The sequence below is a fragment of the Taudactylus pleione genome, unplaced genomic scaffold (genome assembly GCF_031769625.1).
Source record: "Taudactylus pleione unplaced genomic scaffold, aTauple2 ptg000154l, whole genome shotgun sequence".
NCBI lineage: Eukaryota > Metazoa > Chordata > Amphibia > Anura > Myobatrachidae > Taudactylus > Taudactylus pleione.
The window spans coordinates 7,218,034-7,241,945 of NW_028284556.1; the positions used below are offsets into that span (position 1 = coordinate 7,218,034).

General features: G+C 46.2%; 1 protein-coding gene across 1 annotated transcript; it reads left to right on the plus strand.

Moving 5' to 3' along the window:
• Positions 1-856: 856 nt before the first annotated feature.
• HNRNPU (heterogeneous nuclear ribonucleoprotein U) lies at positions 857-23,626 on the plus strand. The gene is made up of 15 exons (XM_088474363.1): positions 857-915; positions 1,264-1,932; positions 3,411-3,510; positions 3,583-3,656; positions 4,468-4,607; positions 4,690-4,789; positions 16,692-16,804; positions 17,721-17,984; positions 18,111-18,230; positions 18,620-18,742; positions 20,400-20,568; positions 20,778-21,050; positions 21,303-21,490; positions 21,592-21,666; positions 21,968-23,626. Exons 2-15 carry the CDS (start codon positions 1,401-1,403, stop codon positions 22,019-22,021), a joined length of 2,325 nt encoding a protein of 774 aa, XP_088330489.1. The 5' UTR covers positions 857-915; positions 1,264-1,400; the 3' UTR covers positions 22,022-23,626.
• Positions 23,627-23,912: the final 286 nt, after the last annotated feature.

Sequence of the window (23,912 nt, forward strand, 5' to 3'; positions counted from 1 at the left end):
ACTTGCTGATGCCGGCAGCGACGGCGGGGTCCATGCTGAATTTGGCCGATGTGGACGATATGTCGGCCCTATCTGACGACATATTATCTAGCGCAGTGGTTCTCACAATCAGTCCTCAGGCCCCCACACAGGTCACCCAGCAGGTGCACAGGTAGAGCTGCTCGGAGCGTCCTTAGGATGCTCCAGCAGTGTGTGCTGCTCCGGTTATGGCACTGCCATCCACTGAACCCTGGGTTGCAGCCATACGAGGGCATGCATTCACAAGGAGGGGGCAGCAGCGGCACAGGGCGCAATGAATTGCTGTTACGGGACAGCTGAACCCTAACCTCCCTCCCAGGGCCGGCACTAGGATTTGCTGCGCCCAGCGCAGTCCTGTGTTGCAGCCCCTTCCCTCCTCTGCAAGCTACATAATGGGTGGGCGTTTCCAGCGCCCGCCGGTTACAATGGCGCTCCGGGTGACGGCCCGGCTTGCCCGGGCCTAGAGCCGCTACTGCTCCCTCCCCCGCAGCCTAACCCTAATGTCGACATTCTGACATTGTTGACATGTCACACATCCACATGACTGTCGACTTTGCAGTGTATATGTCGACCTAATGAATACGCATGGGGGACCTCTACAACCTCTAGTAAAAAAAACGTGTGACATACTGGGTGCTATTACACACAAACAAAAGGACATCCCATCAGTGGGAATGAGTGAGCCCTTTATGAGCATCTTCATTGTTTTGATGAGGCTGTAGTCAGGTCTTTACGGCGCTCCTCTATGTGCCGCACCTGTGAGTGTGTGCCCCAGCGCTGCGGTATATACGGTACAAGCTAGGGGTGTGACGCGGCGGGTATAATACATTTGGCGCGGAGGACGCGACCGCCTTAGTACTGGGGAGGGCGACGCCCACTACTACGTCACTATCTCCGGTAAGTATGGCTGCGGGATATGTGAACGCGCGGTCGGAAGCTGCGGTGTTGGGTAACGTGCGCTGCGGACCCGCATTCTATACGGTCACCCGAGAAATACGGCTGACTCGGCTGCAACTAGGACAGTCCGTCCGCAAGGGTTGTATTGGTATCAGCTGCGTATAGCAGCAACAGCCGGTGACACAGATTAGAAGTGACGAGGTGATCGGGTGTATATACAGGCACAGGTTTATTCAGTGAAAAAAAGCACACGCGATGCTAGTCTCCTCCCCCCGAAGGGCGGAGCCTCCTAGCCCCTCCCTTCTGTCTGTAACGGTAACCCCCATTCTCTATCTCCCCCTTACCCAGAGGCCAGCGCGCTCCGTCCTTGTTGGCTTCGCCATTTTGAAGGAGCCGCGACGCAGGAGAAGCACTATCCGCAGCCGCCATCGCCCACCCGGATTACACTGTCTCCGAGCGGCGCCCGTCACCCCCCAGCGGCCAACATGAGTTCTCCGATTAACGTGAAGAAGCTGAAGGTGTCCGAGCTGAAAGAGGAGCTGAAGAAGCGGCAGCTGAGCGACAAAGGGCTGAAGGCCGAGCTGATGGAGCGGCTGCAGACCGCCCTGGACGAGGAGAGCGAGGATGGCGGCGGCCTGGTGGGCGGAGGTTCGGATGAAGAGGCCGGTGCCGCGGAGGGCGCGGACCTGGAGCAGGGCGGCGGGGAGGAAGAAGAGGAGGAGGACGAGGAAGCCATGGAGGCGGGCGGGGAGAACGGAGGCGATGTCTCACAGGAAGATGAAGCCGAGGAGGCGGCAACCGGCCAGGATGACGAGAACGGGGATGACCAGGGCTTCCAAGAGGGCGAGGAGGAGGATGAAGAGGACGAGGGCATCCCCGTGGGGCTGGAGGAGGAGGAGCAGGGTGATGAGAACGGCCGCGGGAAAGAGCAGGGGAAGGCGGGGGAGAGCGTCCCCAGCGGTCCGCGGCCCCTCATGGCCATCAAGTGTGACGAGGCCGGCGGCTCTGGGAGAAGCGGTGAGTACATGGCGGGGGTGTGAGTGTGGATGCTGGTGCACATGTTGCAGTGGGCCACGCCCATACTCGGTATCAGTGTCTAGGCAGCGGTCCGGGGCCCGGTAACGGCGGGATGAATGTCGCGACGTCATTTCCGGGTAGACCCCCTTAGTGTGCGAGAGATGAGCGCGCACCTGCTGCCCCTCCATACCCCATTGTCCGAGGCTGGGGGCGGCTCCGTCTTGCATCTGTCCCAGTCTAATCATTGCACAGGTTCTGATACGCTCTCCGCTTAGTGCATGTGCCCTTGCCTATCTGTATTGCTAGCGCACATGATGTGCTATTGACAAAAGCCGTGAATCCCATTCCTTTGTAGATATATATTTTTTTTACATCCGTATGGCTTGTATCACCTATTGTTTTTTTTTTTTTTTTTTTTCTTCGTCTTCTAAATTGTCAATTGCATGTGGTAAATAGTTTATTTCCAAGGATGTAAGTAACTGAGGCAAACGTGGCTGTAATATGTGGTGGTTTTCTTGTAATATCATCTTAATGCCATGCAGACTATCAATTGCATTTTTCTAATTAGAAAGCTATTATCCCTGAAAATGGGTAGGATGACTTAAGGTGCGTATACACTAGGCGATATTACTGAGCGATTGCGCGATTACGACATTGTAATCGTCCAATCGCTCAGTGATCGTGCACTAAAATGTTGGAAACGACCAGCGATGCGCGCGCCCGCTGGTCATTTCCGACATTGTCCATCGCCTGGACATGCAGGCCAATCTGCTGCTAAAGACAGATTGCCCATGTTCAGGAATGATGGAGTGTGCCTCCACTGAACGACTGTTCGTTCAGTGTAGGCACTGCAGGGGATCAGGAACGACTGTAAGATTACAGTGTCGTAATCGTACTATCTTGATCGTATAGTGTGTACGCACTTTTACTGTTGTGTGTCCCAGTCTCTTGTGCGCACAATTTAAGCTATATCCAGGTTGCAGAAAGCTGGGTACATACCATATGATGTAGCGTTACATTGCATCGCAACTGTTGTACACATTACATGCCCCGGTGTATGACAGCGCGATGTGTCGTACATGCAACATGTAACACTGCATCTTTCATTGCATTGACCATCTGCAGTGCAGAACAGCCTGAGATGTATATGACGTACACTGTCTACGATATCTTAGTGTGCATCCAGGTCAATACTTTTCAGTATACAAGTGTTGCCATGGGTGTTAAATTCTTGTTAAGATAGTGATTTTACACCTGCATTTAGTTGGAACAGTTGTCCAAGGTGCAGTACCCTTGGCTGTATGGCTGACTGTTGGTTGTCTTTTTGAATATTATAAATTGGATTAAATTTTGCAGCTAATCTTTATGCACATAAAGTAGCCATGTAATTTAAAGTATTAGAGGAGCTTTGTAAGTCTCAATTGTCACATATATGATGGCTGTGCTGGGTATATGAAAAAGTCCCTCCTTTATTGCAGATGGCAAAGATCAAAAGGATAAGAAAAGAGGCGTCAAAAGGCCACGCGAAGATCATGGCCGTGGCTACTTTGAGTACATTGAAGAAAACAAATATAGCAGGTTAGTTAGTACAATTCTCTTTTCTTCGGTCTTTCTTGCACTTTCATTTTCTAACCTAATTAATTATTGCAGGTCTAAGTCCCCTCAACCTCCAGTTGAAGAAGAAGATGAGAAACTGGATGAAACCAATGTTCTTCTTGATACTTGTAAGTTGCTTTTGCCATAGTAGGGTTTATTTTGTTCTTTGTATCAAAACTAGAAGATAACAATAATATTCTGCCCCTTTCAACATGCAGAGACTGTTCTCCTGTCTCTGCATGTTGCTGCCATTACAGCTGTATTTGCTTCTGGCCTCCCTTTGGGTATCTTATTGTCACTAATCCCTATAGTAGGTAATCTCTCATTTAAAAAGTTTAGTTGTAGGTTAACTATTGTGCTTAATATAATGGGTCCCACAATGTGCTGTATTACTATTAGTGGTGCGTTAGGAAATGTATATTTCAACAGGTGGATTTGATGCCTTAAAGTAATATTGCAAGTTGTAATTTATGTAATAGTTTGCACACATGCCTTAATTGAGGATATTTGCCAAGTTAGTCGTTGTTACATAGTGTTCATTCTAGGTCCGGCGCTGAACCTAGAAAGGGACACTCCTGCGCATGCCCAAAGAGGGGTTGTGGCCATGCAAGTGTTGTGTCTTTAACGCGCGCCCCTTTTCATCACTATTGGGGGCCTGTCCGGCACTTACGGACATGCTGTGCTGCCCCCAAGCACTCCTATCTCGGTGAATAGATGCTGGGTGCACTGCAACCATTTCCTGGCGTTGATTGCTGCACCGCTATTTTTCCCCATCTTCCGGATACTGCGGCCTGAGGGTGGGGACAGCACCCGCAGGCTGTTCAAGCGTGGTGCCACTAAGAGGGGCAGGGCGAGGCAGCCTAGAGGGAACGCTACTTATGGTAATTTTAATTATAGAAGTCCTTTTGTATTGGTAAGTAACTACTTATTTTTTTACAGATAACTGTGACCTTCACTTCAAAATTTCACGTGATCGTTTAAGTGCTACTTCACTCACTATGGAGAGCTTTGCATTCCTCTGGGCTGGTGGCAGGGCTACATATGGTGTTACTAAAGGCAAAATTTGCTTTGAAATGAAAGTGAGTGGTATACCAGAACAGTGGTTATAAATCTGTCTTCATAATTTTGATGTTCAGCTACAAACCTAATGTTCTGTTTCAGGTCACAGAGAAGATACCTGTAAAACACTTGTACACTAAAGACATTGATGTACATGAAGTCCGAGTTGGCTGGTCCTTAAGCTCCTGCGGCTTCATGCTAGGTATGTGAATTGTATAATGTGGTTTCTTTTTAAAGTCCTTTGGTTGCATGTAAGTGTACTACAGACACTAGTTAAGTGAACTTTGGTGCAATTATTTAAATTGTCAATGTTTCCAATACTTTAAGGCAGAAGTGGGCAATTAGTGCCCCACCACCACAGCTGTTGTAGAACTAAACATTAGAAGTCAGAATTTTTTTGCAAAGAAACAAAAAAATAAAGGTTAAAAACAAATATGCCTTTGTTGGGGCACTTAGTAGAAACATAGTAAATTAATTAGTATATAGTAGATGGATAGTGCGATAAAACTTGGCGTTTAATAAAGAACCTAAAATAAAATAAATTCTCTCTTGAGTAAATGAAAATAAAGATAAATAATACTGGACAAAAAAACACATACCGTATATAAATATATTTCCCAATATATTGGAAAAATGAGGATCACCAGCAATGTATATGTGGTTATTATAATCAATACACAATAAATTATGGAATAAGCTTAACTGGTAAATTGCTAACCCACATAGTATAAATATGACATGTACAGCATATGAAAAATGATGCCAACATGTTGTTATTTTTCATTAATTATATTACATCACAGATTCAATTGCATTTTCTATTCTGTAAACCTGTGCGGACTCTAGCCCCCTTTCCTTTACTGTAGAACTAAACATCTCAGTGTGCGTTGCCAGTTTTGTTTTTTGGCCCTGCATAAAATGTGGCAGGGCATGCTTGGACGTGTAATTCAACAGCCACTGGAGGGCCACTTATTGCCCATCCCTGCTTTAAGGTATGAATTTAGGTAACAGATGCAAACCCACATGAGGGGGTGCTTTTTTTTTGTTTGTGCTCAAGTTTCTTTAAGCATACACCTGATCACTTTTCTTAGCAATGCTACAAATGCTTTTCAAAAACTTTGGAAGGAAAACAAGTAGGTCTGCCAGACTTGGGCATAGCATGTGATGGTAGAGAAGTGTGAGATTTCACATTGAAAATGGAGCCCAGATGGGTGTTTAATGCCTCTCTGCTTATGTTACTGTTGTATTCACTTTACACTGTGGATGCACCTCCTAATTAATCGCAGCCTTGGAAGACAAACCAAAGACAAGCGGCAAACACAGATTCTTTTTATAGCCTGCTAGTGATTTGTTATAAAAAAAAAAACTTTTTTTTTTTCTTCAGGGTCCATAGTGCACCACAGGGGAGACATTGGGGTATAGGTGGGACTTGGAGGACCGGACACCAACAGCGAAGCTTTTCAATCCCAGGATGCTCTGTTCCTCCCCCCCCCCCCTATACCCCGCCCACAGCTTGAGGGCACTTTAGTTTTGTTGGTGTCTGGCAGGAGTTGGACCACCATTTTAACAGTGGGCTGTATTAAGTAGCCCAAGCTTTACTTTTATTAACTTTTTTTTTTTTTTTACCAACTGGCGAGCAGTACCAGACTTTCCTCCGGACGTCTGTGCGACTGCCCCATCACCCCTCCGCGGTGCCGAGACACCAAGCCTGTGCTAGATACTCCCGGTGGAGCTCCGAGGGGGACTAGCTAGCAGGTCTTGGGAATCAGACTAGAGGCACTGATGTGGACACTGGCTTTTCCCACTACTCCAGTAGACCACCGGTGCATATCGTTACTGGCGCAGGGACATATTTTCAAGGCTCTCCCTGCTGCCCCTCCCCCAGCTCATGGCACCTTTCCACTGTGGTCTTGGTGTTCCCAGAGCTGCTCCTTTCTCACCCTCCGCCCCCTCAGACACGTGGCATCCATTTTAGGTAAGCAGGTGTCTGGGAAACGCTGATATCAGCCACTGTGGTCCGTGTAATCTATTTTAGTGCCCATTGCAGACATGTAATGTTTTTTTCTGTTTGTATGTGACTCTTGCTAGCGCTTTTCTCTACTTTCTATACTGTATATCTCCCTTATTTCTACTTCAGGGTCCATAGGGGGTCCACAGGGTTGACCTTGGGGTATAGGTTGGGACCCAAATCCGGGCACCACGCAGTTAAAGCTTTTAGCTCCCAGGATGCACTGGGTCCACTCTCCCTATAACCCCACCCCCAAGCCAGAGGCACCTCAGTTTAAGTTGTGCCCGGTCGGAGTCGGGTCACCGTTTAGTGCAGTGGGGAGCTGATTAGCAGCACCATAGCTTTATTTTTTCTAAGTACAGAGTTTTTTATTTTTACTTTGGACTTTCAGAGCGGCAGCGTCGGACTGTCCATAGGACGTCTAAGCTGCCGCTCCGTCACACCGCCGGCGCTGACGCCAGTACAGATCTGGGGATCTCAGCGGGACCCCAGAGTCTGTACTAGCCGGACTCTGCGGGCGCCCAGGACTGCTGCCGGATCCACGGGGAGCAGGTAAGGTCGCCGATCTCCGCTTGCGGTGATCCGCGCATTTAATATGCAGTCCTGTGCCTCCGGTCTCCGGAGGCGCCGGCAGTGGCGGCGGGCCCCCCATACCCCGTGTGTCCACTAGACCACCAGGGACTTACTGATCGGCGCTGGGAGCCGGCGTCCCGGGAGGTTAATAGCCGGCCAGGGGAGGAAGCTTTCCCTGTTACAGCGGCTCCTCAGCTCAGCGCGCCTTTCAGTATGTATAGTCTGGCGTCGCTGAGCTGCTTCCTCCGCGGGCCACGCTTCTTCTGAGGTCTCCAGCGGCCATTTTCTTGTGGTGCAGCAGCAGAGCTCCGGAGATGGCAGTGAGTCCAGTCCCCCTGCGTACCTCACCATCAGGTCAGTGTACACAGCGCTGTAGCCTTCCCAGACACTGAATCTGGGTAAGTTGAATACTGTTGCGTGCTGCACGTTGCCATATTTTAGATGGAACTGTGTGTTGCATACGCTGAAAATGGGTCCCTGCAGCTAATTTTTGGCATCAGTCAGGACCAGTATAGCGCTGCTTAATATTTCCGCCAAGAGGGTTGGTCAGATATGTCTGACCAGGAGATAGAGCATTATACTACACCCATTTTTCCTATCCTGCAAGCCATGTGCTGCAGGTGTTATTTCGGAGGATTTGACTCATAAAGGGTTCTGTATGTGGCGTCATCTGGTGCCGGCCCCTTTCACGACCCCCTTGGGCGGTTTGTTTTCTCGGGATCCTCTCAATTGCGGATTGCCGGGTGGGCCCCATTGTTGTACCTCACTTGGGGTTACTCCACCATACTGCCCTTTTCATCTCAGGGTATCTCAGTTTCTTGCACTCTTCCCCTGTGACACAGACTATCGCTCCCTGCAGGGGTTTTTCGCAGTATATGAATTCCCCCTGGTGCCACAATAGTCTGTCATGCCCCTTGCAGGGATTACCACAACAGCCACCCTGGGTGGTGTCGCTTTCTACGAAACGCAAATTGGCGTGGTTGACGCCCTGTGGTTACTTCCCAGTTGGCTCTGCATGTACTGGATACTGTTTTGGGCTCTTTCCCTCTTACGGGTGGAAGCCTATTTCAGGTATTATTATCCCTGCTTTAGGGCTGGTAGCAGGTCCATTCTGGTTAGAGTGAATGTTGACCTGCACCTGTATCATACACCCTCAGTCTTGCATGCCTTCGGGTTCCCTGTTGCTGACTAGCGGGTGGATCGCATAGCGGGACTCTGGCTGTTGCCAGATAGGAGGTGTTACAACAGTGTTGGCCTCCTGTCCCAAATTCCCTGAGGGTTATCACGAGCCCCTCCTGGGGTGGATGGGCGTGTTACTCGTCTGATTACAGACGTTACTACGCCTCCCATTCCTGCGTGGTCCGTAGGTGGTAACTCTGCCTGAAATCGGTATACTTGCTTTCAGGGGTTGTTACCCATCCTACCATGGCTATAGCATGGTTGGTTAATACTATTGCATATTGGGCTGATGCATTTGTAACATTTTTTCCCCTCCAACACGTCGGGGGTTCAAATGTATTTGGTCGCTCTCGTAATATATGCAGTTGTCATAGGTGGAAATGCCTATATTGGATACCAGTCTCCTAACTTTCAGAGTTCCGGCTGCGACTGTATCCTCCGTAATACCCTATGGCTGCGCTCTGGGAATGCAGAGGTGCAGATACCATCTTTAGGGTTGATCTTGGTTGGTCCTGACCTTGACAAGATTGTAGTAACATTGGCAGTATTACTAACGACAAGTTTACCGCTGCCAGCTATGCCCTCTACAAGGCCTCAGACTAAGTCTGTAAAGTCTTTTTGTCCTCTGGGTCAGCCTAAAGGTCTGTTTCTTCGTAGACTGTCGGCATCTACAAGGGCCGACATATCCAGTACCGAGCAGACCTGGACTGCCAGCCGATCCTGCTTCTGAACCTACGGATATCTCTTCAGCCTGACGGGACAGGCCTACAACTGGGAGATACTGATTTTCTCAGTTCGCCCGGTACTAGTGTCAAGTTGCCGTGGCTACGTGGGTAGGAGGGTACGCCCTCTCTTTGCTCAGGCGGCCTCTTTACAAGGGCCTTACAGATCCAGAAAGCTATGCAGTTGTTGCGGTAAGCGGAGCTAATTAGGCCATCCCCACTATCTCAGTGAGGGACTGGTTGTTCTGCTTTCTTTCTGGTGCGGTGGCTGAATGGTCCTCTTTGGCCTATTCTCTGTCTCAATTCCCTGAACCAGTTCCTAAAGATTGGGCTCAGGAGGAAATCCCTATGCTCCATCATACGATGTTTGGAACCTGGGGACTTTATGGTATCATATACAGGACGCGTGCCTACGGGTACTTAGAGACCTTTCCTCAGCATGGGCTGAGGTTTGCTGTATCACAGCAACACTTACAATTTTTCGGGCTCTGCCTGTTGGGACTGTCCTCAGCCCCACAGGGGTTTACCAGTGTTTTGGATTTTCTGACAGTTCTCCTGTTCAGTATATCCCAATGCTCCTGTACCTGGACGGCCTCCTGCTCTTAGCGGGATCACCGGGGTACTTTACAGCCAGGTCAGGATGACTGTGGCTTCAGGGTGCAGACGTTTAATCAACGGGGAAAAAGTCCTCCCTGCATCCCTCTCTGGGTATTCTTCATCTAGGATCCCTGCTGGATTCTCAGAATCTGAGAATTCTTCTGGCGTAAGACTGAATCTCCACTCTTCCATTAGGAGTACGTGGTTGTCTGCGCAGTCGACATATGTCTTTACACTCTGGGATGCATGGTGGAATGGGCTCAGTTCCATTCCAGACCTTTCCATAATTGGCTCATCTCCAGATGGAACGAGTTTTTTCTGTTGGATCACTGTTCAAACGATGATGCTCTCTCCGGAGGCAAGTCGGTCCCTGTCCGGGTGGCTATGGCCATCTCGTCCAGGGTATTCTTTGCTATGGACAGTGTCTGGTTCGCATCCTTTTCAGTGCAGTTGGACGTCTGTCGATTCCACCCTGTCAATTAACTTACTCTGGCATAACTCTTGTTTCCCAGTGAACCTGAAAAGGTTCAGTCCGACAGGGTCAGGACAGTGGATTCCTTTTTAGCAACACTGTTCGTTGGGTGGCAATGACAGGTATGTCACATATTCGGACATAGTCCGAGGGTCTCCTCCCGACCATCTCGGCAGCGTTCATTTCAGGAGCTCTCCATTGGGAAGCGGGAGTCCTCAGCCGTCACGACGTGCATCCCGGGGACTAGTCTCTTCCCCAAGAGAGGTTTCATCTCCTGGTGAGCAGGGGGGGCCCCCCTGAGGTGACCCTCAGGGCCTTCTGACTTTATCACACTATGGTGTTACAGTCCAGCTCTGGGCATTCTGAAGCAACCTTCAGCGACTCTTTGTCGATGAAGTGGTCCTTTCACTTTGTGTACCTCTGTTCTCCGGTCTCCCTTCTTCCTCGAGGTCTTTGGAAGTGTTTCAATGGAGACGGAGATGCTTTCCTGCTGGTGGCTCCTGATTGCCCCAGATGTCAAGGGTACTTGGATTTTCGGAGTCTCTCCATCGATACTCCATTCCTGATGCTTCGCTGCCCGGACCTGTTGTCTCAGGGTCCTTGGTTTTGCCTTGGACCTGGGTCGTTTGTCTTTGACTGTGTCCCTACAGTGGTCTTACGGCTTCCCTGGCTTTGTCATCGTTGGAATGATTAGAGCACATGGATCAGCTTTTGCTGGGACCTACCACAAACTGTGGCAACCATAAATCTTATGGTATTGTACCTCTCGATACAATCCTCCGGTGTCCAGGATTTCCAGATATTCTGGCATTCCTTCTGGCTGGCTTGGGTTTCACACTTGGCCTGGTCTTTCTGACAGTGCGGATCTCTACACTCTCAGTATGGTTAAGATATGGAATTGCTCCACTCTGGTATCCAGTTCATCCTTTGGAGTGTTTTCTGGATTATGCTTCCATTTGTCCTCCCTAGGGACTCCTTGGGAGTTAGTAGTGGTTCTTCGTTCCCTCCGGGGACAGTCAATGGAACCGCTGGTTGTGATAGCCATTACATGGTCTATTGCTTAGGCTCTCTCTTTCTCTCAGGGTGTTTATATCAACCAGGAGAGTGTCTGAATTGGGAGCGTTCTCATGTGGCTCCCTCTTCTGGAGGGCATCATGTCAGGGTGTGAGTTGCTCTCGCCCTGTGTTTCTTCTTAGTGGTTTTCAGGTTCCATCTTATTCTGGAACTTATGGTACGGCCATTCTGTCCCCAGTTCTCTCGGCTGGTGTGGCCTCATTGACTGTGGTCCGGCCTCTTTGGATTTATGTGATCCGTTCAGGTTCCTTACGGAAATCGGACTCCTTATTGGTGGTCTGAGATTTCTGGTTTTCACAGGAAAGGATGGCCGGCCTATAACCAAATGTTGGTGGATGGCCTCGTAGGTCTTCCTCAGGGGCCTACCCATGGGTAGGCCTTTCTGTTGTTGATGCTTGTTTTTTCTCGGGCCATGTAACTCTCGTGGGCGGCTCGCTGTGGCGCCTCGGCTGTTTTGCCTTACTAGGTGGCCACGTGGTCTTCTGTCCACACCTTTTTAAGGATCTAGGCATTGGTTTCCTTTGCCTCTCTGGATGCTTCCTTTTTGGCGACGGATTCTCCTCTCAGCACAGGAGCGTCCCCACCCTTGGTTGAACTGCTTTGGGACATCCCCAAGGTCAACCCTGTGGACCCCCTATGGACCCTGAAGTAGAAAACAAGAGATATGGTAAGAACTTACCTTTGTTATCTCTGTTTCTACGAAGTCCATAGGGTCCACAGGGCGCCCGCCCTGACGCACCTGGCTTCATATGGGCTGTGTGGCTGGTCACCGGTTTTCCGTCTCCCATTTCTGTGAGTATGGTTATTGAGTGTTCCAGTTTTCTCTCTCTTTTTCTCTCCTCCGGCCTTTGGCTACTTACAAACTGAGGTGCCTCTGGCTTGGGGGTGGGGTTATAGGGAGAGTGGACCCAGTGCATCCTGGGAGCTAAAAGCTTTAACTGCGTGGTGCCCGGATTTGGTTCCCAACCTATACCCCAAGGTCAACCCTGTGGACCCTATGGACTTCGTAGAAACAGAGATAACAAAGGTAAGTTCTTACCATATATCTTGTTTTTTCTACTACACCCTGACATACTAAGGTATTGGGGGTTCCTTGTACCTCACATCTGCTATATAACTGTGGACTATCACATACTATATACCGTGGTTGAATCCTACAATGTGCCATATATAGCGCGGTTGCACTCTACATTGTACACATGCTGCAAGGTGTTCATTGCACTGTATCATACTGTGTATTCTATTATTCTTGTGGCTATGGCTGGCAGAGGAAAGAATAACAAGCAGCCTAATGCTGCTCCTCCTACTCTTGTGTCTAGTAAGTCCTGCTCTGCAGGTTTCGCCACAGAGGATCTCCTCCCTCCGGATGGTCTCTATTAATTGTTACACAGCCCCAGGCCCATCAGCCACCGGGGTGTCTCCCTCAGGACCCACCTTGTGCTGCCTTTTCACAAATGCTTGCAAAACTTGCGAACCAAGTAGCTGTCCCCGTGGTAGCTCCCCTATGGGATGGCCAAAGCAGGTACCCCCTGCAAATCCTTTGCTTCCCCCATGGATAGACGTACTGTCTACCTCAGTACAGAATTTGGCTAATACCTGTACAATTTTTCAGCAAATGCTGCTAAAAGATAAGCCTTTACCTATTAAGCCTATTAAACGTACTATGTCTTCCCAATCCACAGTTATCTGATTCTGAGATTTGGGGAGGCGGAAGACTCTTATCGCGGTCTCTGACCCCATCTCAGGAGAAGAGGAGCTACGCTCTAAACTTAAATATACCTGCTCTTGTGAGCTGTTCAGACTATTCTACAAATAGAAGAGGATGAACCCCCTCCTAAGAAAAACATGCACTTTTTAAGCGACAAAAGGTGGTTTTACCAGAGTTCCCTTACTCGACGAGCTATCTGATGAGTGAAGCTTGGAATATGCCTGGTAAAAGGCTTCAAATTCCAAAACTCTTCAGTTCCTTTTACCTGCTTTCAGCTACTGATTGTACTAAATGGGAAGTTCCCCCAACAGTGGATAACACATCTAGTTAAAAATGCTACCTTACCCATTCATACTGCAACCTCCTTGGGGGGAATTCAATTCAAAGTGATGTTGAGTAGCCGCGGGAGGGAGCGCCCGCAGCTATTCAATATACCGTTCTCTCCTGGCCTCCAGGATATTCGCCACTTCGGTAGTGGCCCTGACGTATCTTTTTGCTACATTCCTGGAAAGCCGATTCAGAATCAAAACTGGCTCTAGAGTCCCCTGCCTTATGCAGGAGACGTCCCATTTGGTCCAGAATTACATAAAATTGTGACTACTTTGGCTGCTAACAAGGCTGCGTTCCTGTCCTCTGCATATAATACAAAGCCGCAGACGTCCTTTCGCCCTCAAGGCAAAGCCAAGGGTCAGTCCTTTCTACGGCAACAGACCTCAGCCAAGGCCTCCAAGCTTGGGCTACTAGACGTCCCCCTGCCAAGCCTGCAGTATGATGGGGCAATTCTCTCCCTGGAGGCTCCCAAGGTGGGAGACTGACTTCTTCAATCCGCCCAAGTTTGGCAGTCGGATGCCTGGATAAGAGAAGTCGCCTACAGATACGCCCTCTCCTTCCTGAGGCGACTATACCCAGAAACCAACCGTTTCTTTTGCACTGGGCCTCCATTGGACTCAACCAGGGCCCTGCTGCTCCACAAAGCCATTCAGTCTTTACTGAATTCAGGAGTAATAATTCAGGTCCCCTCCTCACAATGGGCAAGAGCTATTGTTCTACCCTTTTCAGATAGTTTCACTCCAAGCCACTACAACACCTGATCCTCTCCAGGTGTAATGGGCTACCGCATCTGCCCAGATCCCAGACGATGAGCCTCCCCCCAGAGGTTCGCCTGTCCCTACCCTTGTGGCTACAGACTTCCCATTTGAACAAAGGTTGTACCTTTTGGATGCCGGACCGGGCTCTCCTCACCACGGATGCAAGCCTCTGAGGGTGGGGTGCAGTAAACGGCCAGCACTCCTTCCAGGGCTGATGGTCCCCAGTCGAGGCACTGCTACCAATCAATATCCTGGAGCTTCGAGCCATCTACAGAGCTCTCACTCTGGCTCAGAACATTCTGAAAAATAGGCCAGGACAAGTAGTCTTACAACGCCACGGCTGTGGCCTACCTTAATCACCAAGGGGGCACTCGAAGTGAGCCAGCAATGACAGAAGTGTCCCACATTCTCACATGAGCCGAACTCAATCTCCCAGCCATCTCCGAAGTGTTCATCCCGGGGATTCTCAATTGGGAAGCTGATTTCCTCAGCTGTCACGACGTGGACGCAGGAGAATGGTCTCTACATCCAGAAGTCTTTCAGCTTCTCATGGCCTCAAGACACAACCAAGACAAGTGGAATAGCCTCCCATCAGGGGTGGTAGAGGCTAAGACAGTAGATCAATTTAAACATGCATGGGATAGACATAAGGATCTTCTTCAGAAGAAGTAAGGAACAATAAGGGTTGAGGTAACAATATGTTTAAAAATGGGGTAGACTAGATGGGCCAAGTGGTTCTTATCTGCAGTCAATTTCTGTTTCTAACCACAAACTTAGTTTATGGAGCCAGAACAAAGGACCCCGACACGGCCTTCATAGACGCCTTGTCTGTAAAATGAACTTCCAGTTGGCATATCTCTTCCCTCCAGTATCCCTGCTTCCTCGAGTGCTTCGGAAGTTCAGACAGGACGGGGGGGGGGCACAGTCCTGTTAATAGCTCTGGCTTCTCCATAGATGTTCTTCAACTTCCTCTACGAATAGACCTGTTGTCTCAGGGTCCATGTCTACATCCGGACCTGGCCCGTCTGTCTTTAACAAACGACTAAGGGTTTCTCTAGCTCTGTGGTCCAAACCATGCTCAGAGCACTTAAACCGGCTTCAGCCGGGATTTACCACAGAATATGGCGTACATATTTCCAATGGTGTGCCCCAAAAAACTATGACCCTCAAGTTCTTGAAGTTTCTCGTATTTTGCCTTTCTTCAGGCTGGACCAAACCTAGACCTCAGACAAAGCGGAGACCTGCACTTTGAGACTAGTCAAATTGGTTTCAACGCAGATTTGCTTCTATACTGTATGTTCACACCTTCATGCAAGGTGTTATATGTATAGAACCTCCCTTTGTCTCACCTGTGGCTCCATGGGATTTGTTAGTGGTGCTCAAAGCACTTCAGGAACCTCCATTTGAAGCCCTGGAATCAGTGGATGTCAAATGGCTCACTGCGAAGACTTTCTTCTGGCTATAGTGCCTGCCTGTAGGGTATTGGATTTAGGGGCACTTTCCTCTCGCTCCCTCCCCCCCTTTTAATCAGGACAGGGCTGTTCTTCGAACACGCCCAGGCTTCTTTCCCAAGGTGGTTTCTTTCTTCCACCTGAATAAGGAAATTGTGGTTCTGGTCTCTAATTCTCCAGAACTCTCTGCAGGTGAGGCCTCTTTGGTTGTAGTCCGTGCTCTGAAGATCTATGTAGACAGGGACCCTGTTTGTCCTATATGGATTCCATAAGAAGGGATGGCCAGCTAACAAACAGATTCTGGCCAGATGGATTTGCATGACTATCTCACATTCTTACACGCAGACTGGCCTTCCTGTGCCGACTACAGTCTCTGCTAATTCTACTCGCTCTGTGGGTCACTTGTGGGCAGCCCGGCGTGGCGCCTCAGCTGAACAGCTATGCAAGGCGGCGACCTGGTCTTCTGTCCACACCTTTCTTAGGTTTTATGCCTTTGATACATTTGCTTTGGGCGTAGGGTTCTCCTATCAGCTCAGGAGCGTTCCCGCCCTTGGACAACTGATTTGGGACATCCCCAATGTCTCCCTGTGGAGCCCTATGGACCCTGAAGAAGAAAAGTTATGGTAAAACTTACCTTCATTAACTTTCTTCAAAGTCCTGGCTTATATGGGCTTCTCCTCTTGGTCGCTTGTTTCCTTCTCTGTGTGATAGTATGATTTCCTCAGTGTACCAGTCTTCCTTCGCTCCTGTCCTGCTCCTGCCTTGGGCTTACCAAAACTGATGTGCTCTCAGGCTGTGGGCAGGGTATAGGGGGAAGGACCGGAGCATCCTGGGATTGAAAAGCTATGCTGTCGGTGTCCAGTCCTCCAGGTCCCACCTACACTCCAGTGTCTCCCTGTGGAGCCCTATGGACGAAGAAAGAGCGTTAACGAAGGTGTTTTGTCGTGGTTTTTTTTTTTTTTTTTTTACCTGTCTCCTCTTTTGGTTTAGTATATGTAATGGGATTCCCATTTTAACTAGCCTTTTTTTATAAGCAGTAATTTCTTGAAACCGTAATAATTGTTAATTTTTCCCTGTATTTACCTGTAGAAATTCTGATATTGGTGGCATAGGCTATGAAAATGTAGATGCAGCCCTTATTTGCATCGAAGATTTGTCAAGCTCGCTTATCAACGTGTTTGAATTCATGGTGTGGTTTTTATTGCTCATCCTGAAATTTGCATTAATCATAGGTGAAGATGAAAACTCTTATGGCTATTCTCTAAAAGGATCTAAATATTGCAATGGTGTTGGTGAAGACTATGGCGAGAAGTACGATGAAAATGATGTTATCACCTGTCTTGCTGTAAGTGCTGCTCCACACATTGTGGGAACTTATTTATATTTCCATAGTACACTAGCTCTTTGTGCCCACTCTTCATACACATGGGTTTGTAGAAATTATAATAAAGCTGGCCACATGAGCCAAGCAACATTATCACTGTCCATTCCTGCTACTAATGTGTCTGGTGATGCAGTTGCCTTAAACATTTCAAGCTTTATATGGAGCCCATGTCTTAGAACAAGGACGAATATTTCCCTGTACTCCAAAGAAGTAAAGTTTTAACGCTCAGAACTTGCATAAGTAAGTTACAGGCTTAAGCTGCCAATCCACTAGCAGACCTCAAAACGACTGCACGATTACGACATTGTAATAGTGCCGTCGTTTGTCAGTCTGTGATGTGCCTACAGTGAACGAGCAGTCGTTCAGTGTAGGCACATCAAACATAACGTCAGGTTGTCCAGCATGTTTGCCCGGTGATGTCTAAACGACCAGCGGCAGCGCGCAGCGCTGGTCATTTTAGATATTTTTGCAAACTATTTATGAACACTAATGATATCGTTCAAACGCTTAACTTGATTGTCTAGTGGATGGGCACCTTTATTCAGTTGTGAACTGTGCTTTTTATTTTAGAACGCTTGTAATTTCGGCACATTAGTAGACCATAGGGATGCGCACATAAGAGTGATGTTACTTAGGTGCACATTGCAGGTCTTCATGGCTGATCTTCACTGTGTAATACATAGGAAACGCACATTGTAATATTCCTCTCAGCCATCTGTCTTGAAAAATAAAACTTAATCCTAATAAGGGATGCATTGCAACAAATAGCTATGCTAAGTGGTTTAAACAGTATTTGGTGAGATGCAACCTTTTTTTTTTTTCTTTAAAGAACCTTGTACAATGACAAACCATTAATGGTGTATTTTTGATTTTATAGAATTTTGAAGGTGACGAAGTGGAGCTTTCCTACACGAAAAACGGTCAGGATCTTGGAGTGGCTGTAAAAATTAGCGAAGATGACTTTTCAGACAAAGTGCTATTCCCACACGTTCTCTGCCACAATTGTGCTGTAGAGTTTAACTTTGGTCAACAGGCTGAACCTTTCTTTCCAATTCCTGAAGGCTATTCATTTATTCAGAATGTACCACTTGAAGATCGTGTGAGAGGACCGATAGGTCCTGAACAGAAAAAGGACTGTGAGGTGGGTAAAATGTTTTTATATTGCATTGGATTCTTTGCACTGTTATGTATTACTTTCGAAGTCATCTATCCTATTTTACTATAATCTTAATTTCATACATTGTATATTTTTGTCTTGTGTTATCAGGTGATCATGATGATTGGCTTGCCAGGAGCTGGAAAAACATCATGGGTCACTAAGCAGGTTTCGGAGAATCCTGGGAAGTATAATGTCCTTGGAACAAACAGCATTATGGAAAGAATGATGGTAAGATACAATACTGAGATTGTTTGCAAACGCCGCCTAAAATACAAATACTTACATCAAAATGGTACAATTGTATGCATTTCCCAATATACCAGAAGTTTGCAAACTCCACCCTTACAATATAGGTTTTAAGGATATCCATGCTTGAGTCCAGATGGTTAAGTCAAATTGACTGAGGTACTAATTAAGTCATCTGTGCTCAAGCTTGGATATTCTTAAAACATGAACTGTAATGGAGTTTTGGAGCGCCTGCCATATACTGATGATCACTACGTTAGACACAAAACAAGTTTTACTTTCAATGTGTGGTGGTTTTCTTTGCTGTCTGACATCACATTCAGTGGTTATTTACATGTTTCCTACTAAAACCAAATACTTTTTTTATTTAGGTCGGTAATAAAAAGATGACTGACACAGGAAAACTAAATGCTTTGCTTCAGAGGGCACCACAATGCCTTAGCAAGTTCATTGAAATTGCTGCTCGTAAAAAGAGGCACTTTATTCTTGATCAAGTAAGTTGTTGTTGTTTTTTTTTTTTTCTTTGTCTAAGGGAGGATTTTTTTTTTTTTTTGTGTGGCTGTAACTAATGGACGTTCAATGGTGCAACTCAATTGTTGCTCCAAATGGGAGCAAGTGCTGCAGGCGCCTGTTGTTTCTGCTCTCCCTGCTGAGCAGAAATCTGCAAAAGTCTCTCTTGGGTACATAAACAGCATTTTCCTTGTCATGCCCAGTACTTTAGATGGGCTAGCCGTTTTATGCGGCTAAACCTGGTGCATTTGGGCACAATAAGCGAGATGTAATGTGTTCATAATGGGAAAATATTAGAGCATAACGGTCAGCTGATGAAGAAAACGGCCATTACTTTGGTACTTTTTTGTTTTTTTAAATAAAGACTGTGCAAAGAACAGGAACATCCAGTAAGTATTAGTAGAGGACTGGTGGACGGGTCCCTGTGTAGCACTTGCATATTACTCAGCAGAGCATCTTTAGTAATTTTACATCCGTGTTTGCACAGTGGAGCTAAAGGCTGGTACAAACTAGACTGTCTAGTGTGTACTGACCTCGTGAGCGTCTGGACTTGGTCGGGTGCCGTCATCGACAAGTACATACACATGCCGACTCAACGGAGGGGGGCTCTGCTGCTTTGGCAGCGTGGCCCTCGCTAACTGTCGCCCATTGGACCTGCATGCAGGTCCAACGGGCGATGTCGCTGACTACGCACTTTAGTTTGCGACTGTGGCATTGAGGATACACAGACGATGCGACCGATATGTCGTCTGATTCAGGCGGATTGGACGACATTTAGTCTAGTGTGTACCTAGCATTAGTCTATTCCCTTAATACAAGGGTTCATTTTTGCCATTCCACCTACATACCTACTAGTATGGTTTTGTACTATGGGAGAAAACTCAAGCACAGTGAGGACATACAAACTTCACTCATAGGGCACTGGTTGCAATTGAACCAATGATCTCACTCGGTACTGTGAGGCAACGATGCAAACCACTGTGCCATCGCACTACCAAATGTTTAGTTGTAACTTATTACTGAGATTGAGTATTATGAATGTTAGTCACCTGTGTATTCCCTGAAGTGTATCAGTTTGAGTGTTCTCCTCAGGCTGTTTTTTGTGGGTGCACCACCCAGCACTTTGGGAGCCTGCAAGTGGGGACAGTATCTGGGAGCTGTATAAAAAGGACCAGATCCTACAGACTTTGCAGTTTTTTCATAATCAGACGACTGGGCCTCTAATAAAAGGAGAATTAATATATAAAATGTTATTGTAAGTTTAAATCGTAAGGTCAGGGTTTAAAACATTTTATTTTTGTGAAGGCCCCCATCTGGCTACTTCTTGATGCCACCCGGCTGGAAACATTTTCTGGGGAGAACACTTGAGTTTGTATAGCAATTCTTTGTTTGGAATTGCTCAGGTTTGGTGTTTGTGGCTAATGTGAAGTGCTATAGTCTCTTCATTAAGCAATGAAGAGTTTTGATGGTATGCACTAGACTGTCTAAATATTGATTTAGATGGTAAAAATGCTTTAAAGGTTTTATAAAGCTAATTAGTGTGCATTTCTTGCTTCAACTAGAATTGTAAAGCTCTTGTTGGGCTATGAAGTTCTAGAGAACCTAGCCAGGCTTTTAATATCTACTTTTGTCTTTGTTTAGACAAACGTGTCTGCTGCTGCTCAGAGGAGGAAAATGTGCCTATTTGCAGGCTTTCTGCGTAAAGCGGTTGTTGTGTGCCCAAGTGATGAGGTGTATAAAGAGAGAACTCAGAAAAAGGCAGAGGTGGAGGGCAAAGACCTTCCAGAACACGCTGTTCTTAAAATGAAAGGTAACCTTAACCTTCCCTTCCGAAGTGTGTACCCAAGTGTCTGAAAACTGTACGTGACTGGATTGTCTTTTACTGCGTTATGTAACTTATGAGGATATTGCTCAGAATACTATTGTTGTAAAGTCACACTTGCTCTAGATAGAAAATATTCCAGAATTTAATTTGTTTCAGAGCCCGTCACAAGTTGTATTTGTTTGTCCTTTCTGTAGGGAACTTTACACTACCAGAAGCCAGTGAGTGCTTTGATGAAATAACTTATGTTGAATTGCAAAGAGAAGAAGCTGAAAAACTTGTAGAACAGTACAAAGAAGAAAGCAAAAAATCCCTTCCTCCTGAGAAGAAGCAAAATCTAGGTGTTAAAAAACTTAACAAGAACAAAAACAACAAGACCAGAGGTGGTGGTATGCCCCATGGACATGGTGGACACAGAGGCCGTGGAGGTGGAGGCTACAATATGCGTGGAGGAAACTTCAGAGGTGGAGGTAGGTTGATGTGCTTACCAAAACTTTTGAGTGTTCAGAAATTGCTGCTGGCACCGTTTCGCATTGACACCATTAATGCTGTCCTGGTCATGGGGCAATTGTACATTTATTTTCTGAGCTTTGTTTACAAGCAGTACTTGTTCTGGCATAGATTTTCATGTAACGCCATCCCATGCACTCACCACCTACATTGTATTCATACAGTTTTGAAAAAGTGATTTTCTATTATAGTAAATTTGGCTCTTATTTCAGCTCCAGTGAATCGTGGAGGATTCAACAGGAGGGGTAACATGCCACCGCGTGGTGGTGGAGGTGGGGCAATTGGCTACCCATATCCTCGTCCACCTGTCTACCATAACAGAGGTGGCTACAGCAACCGTGGAAACTTTGGCCGAGGCGGTGGTGGTGCTGTAATGCCTAGTCGTGGAAACTACAACCAGGTAAGACTTAATGATTGGCTGTCATAAACACTTCAAATGGATGTAAGCCTTTTTGGCAGTGTTAGAATTTTACGATCATTAATAATTTTTTACATTTACAGAACTTTAGAGGAAGGGGAAACAACCGTGGCTTCAAAAACCATTCTCAGGGTTACAATCAGTGGCAACAGCAGGGTGTAAGTATCTTGTGTCATTCTAGACACCATCCATTAGAGGTGACCGTCTGTGTACTGAAACCACCATCAATGAGGCATCTTACTCTAGCTTTAGCCATATACATTTTAGACTCCACATACCGTAGGTTACATAAGACTTAATACTGAATTTCTTGGTATCTAGTCTGTATTGGGCTCCTAGATAATGAACGATGGGATGAAACGGAAATAAAATGTTACACATAACCTAAGCAATTCTTGTTGGCATATAAGCTTACAAGCTTGTTAACATGTTAATATTTACCCCTTTTTCTAATTGCAGCAATACTGGGGTCAAAAGCCATGGAGCCAGCAGTACCACCAAGGATATTATTGAATACCCAAATAAAAATGAACTGATACATATTTCTCTTCAAAACCTTCACAAGAAGTCGACTGTTTTCTTTAGGCTTACTTTTAAAAACATTCCACAAGAGGAAGTGCCTGTGGGTTCTTTATTGGTTTAAATCTTGTTTTAGTTGCATTTTTGGGTTGAGTTTTTTTTCTTTTGTACATTTTTATTGCAGTTTTAAAGTGATTGCTAAGAACCTCAGCATTGTGCACAATAAGAGAATGTGTCAGTATTTAAGGGTTCTACGTTTTTTATCTGTAAAATTTCAGTTTTTTCTTTTTTACCATACAAAAAGTAAAGATGTTGCTTTGTACCTGGTGTCTTTTTTATTAAGGAATTTACTCCATTAAGCCTACTGGAAGGAAGTCAGGATTTGCTGTCAAATAGCTCACATGTTTACATTCAAATTGTAGACTTGTGTAGTGGTCCTTAGTGACCTAGTAAATAAGCAATGTATTTACACATTGCCTCACTAGTCTTAGGACTTGAGTGCTTGAAGGCTATTTGCAGCATAAGGGAATAGGCTGAAAAATTAAGCTTTCTTGGAGTGTCAGTGGCTCTTAATGTTCTGCTTTACCTGTGGAAACCGCAGACTTTAACTTGTGAAGGTTTAATACTGTTTGTTTTTTTTTTGTTTGTTTCAATTGTTAAACATTTTGATTCTGCAAAGAAAAGGCGTAAATGCCTGTTTCTTAAACTAAACTTGTTGTAAATCTAGTTGTCTGATGGGATCTATATGAAGTTAGCCGTGTTTGTATCTCCACTTTCCCCTTCCCTTGCAATTTATAATTTGCCTAGTATGCTTGTAGTTGCACCATCATTGTAAAAGAATGAAATTGTGAGTTATTACTACATAGCATTTCTTTTTGCAATAATGTCAGTTCTTTACATTTTGCCTGCTAACCTCTAACAAGGGTGAGCTGGAATACATCCGTAGAACTTTATTTGCAATAAATAAAAGTGAATTACACTCGTGTTTGGGATTGTCACAAACTTTTAAGAAACCTAATCCCTGCCCCATACAACTGCCATGTCTGCGTTATGCTTAGACTTGACTGCAATTAAAGAGATGAAAGGAATGTGCTGATGTCCACACTCTTTCCACTATTAAGTAGTGGATTGGGATTCCATCCATTTTACAACAGTTTGTTTGGCCTTGGTCCGTATGCACAGCTTTAAAGGCCATGGCATGGCAGTCGCCTCAGATATACACCAGCTGCTTTATTTTGCTACCCAAGACTTGTGCAAAGCAGTTCAGCGGTGTCCCAACCCTGCGATGAGAAGCATGGTGTAAAGTAACCTGTTACACGGAGGGATTTTCACCTATGTCCCAGCTGAATGGTACAAAATACTTTGGAGCAACTGACGTTCTGTGGCTTAATGCCCTTAAGGTAAAGTTTGACAAGCTAACTGCCTCCCGTCTCTTAACTATGGATGGGAGCATCTCCTATGAACTGACTTTGTAAATAAAGTACATGCTTGACCATTATTATAAGTAACAAGTTTCTGGTAAGTTGTATACCTCCGTTAATCCCTTTTACAAAAAGGGATCTTCCCCTATTCTAGTCTGAAATAAAGTACTCTAATTTCTCTGGTGCCTTTTTTTTTTTTTTTTTTTTTTTTAATTTCATGTGTGAACATTTTTGATAAACGGAATAAATAATCACCTTAAGGGATTGTGCTTTTGACAGGTTTTCTTTGCCTATTCTGAAGTCTTGGTTAAATAGTTGATGTACTTTGGTGAAAAGGATATGTCAGTGTTACAATCTTTGACCGGTTTACTTAGAAAATGACAGGGGGCGTGTATATGTGCCTCACTGTAGATGGTAACAACACATTTGCTTTGTGAAATACACAACTGGTTATCTGGAAGAAC

What these genes read in the sequence shown, in the direction of transcription:
- HNRNPU (XM_088474363.1), top strand. Translation starts at nt 1,401, where the DNA reads ATGAGTTCTCCGATTAACGTGAAGAAGCTGAAGGTGTCCGAGCTGAAA. An exon ending in GAAGAAAACAAATATAGCAG is followed by an intron (nt 3,511 to 3,582) that starts GTTAGTTAGTAC and finishes TAATTATTGCAG; the next exon opens with GTCTAAGTCCCCTCAACCTC. An exon ending in ATCAGTGGCAACAGCAGGGT is followed by an intron (nt 21,667 to 21,967) that starts GTAAGTATCTTG and finishes TTCTAATTGCAG; the next exon opens with CAATACTGGGGTCAAAAGCC.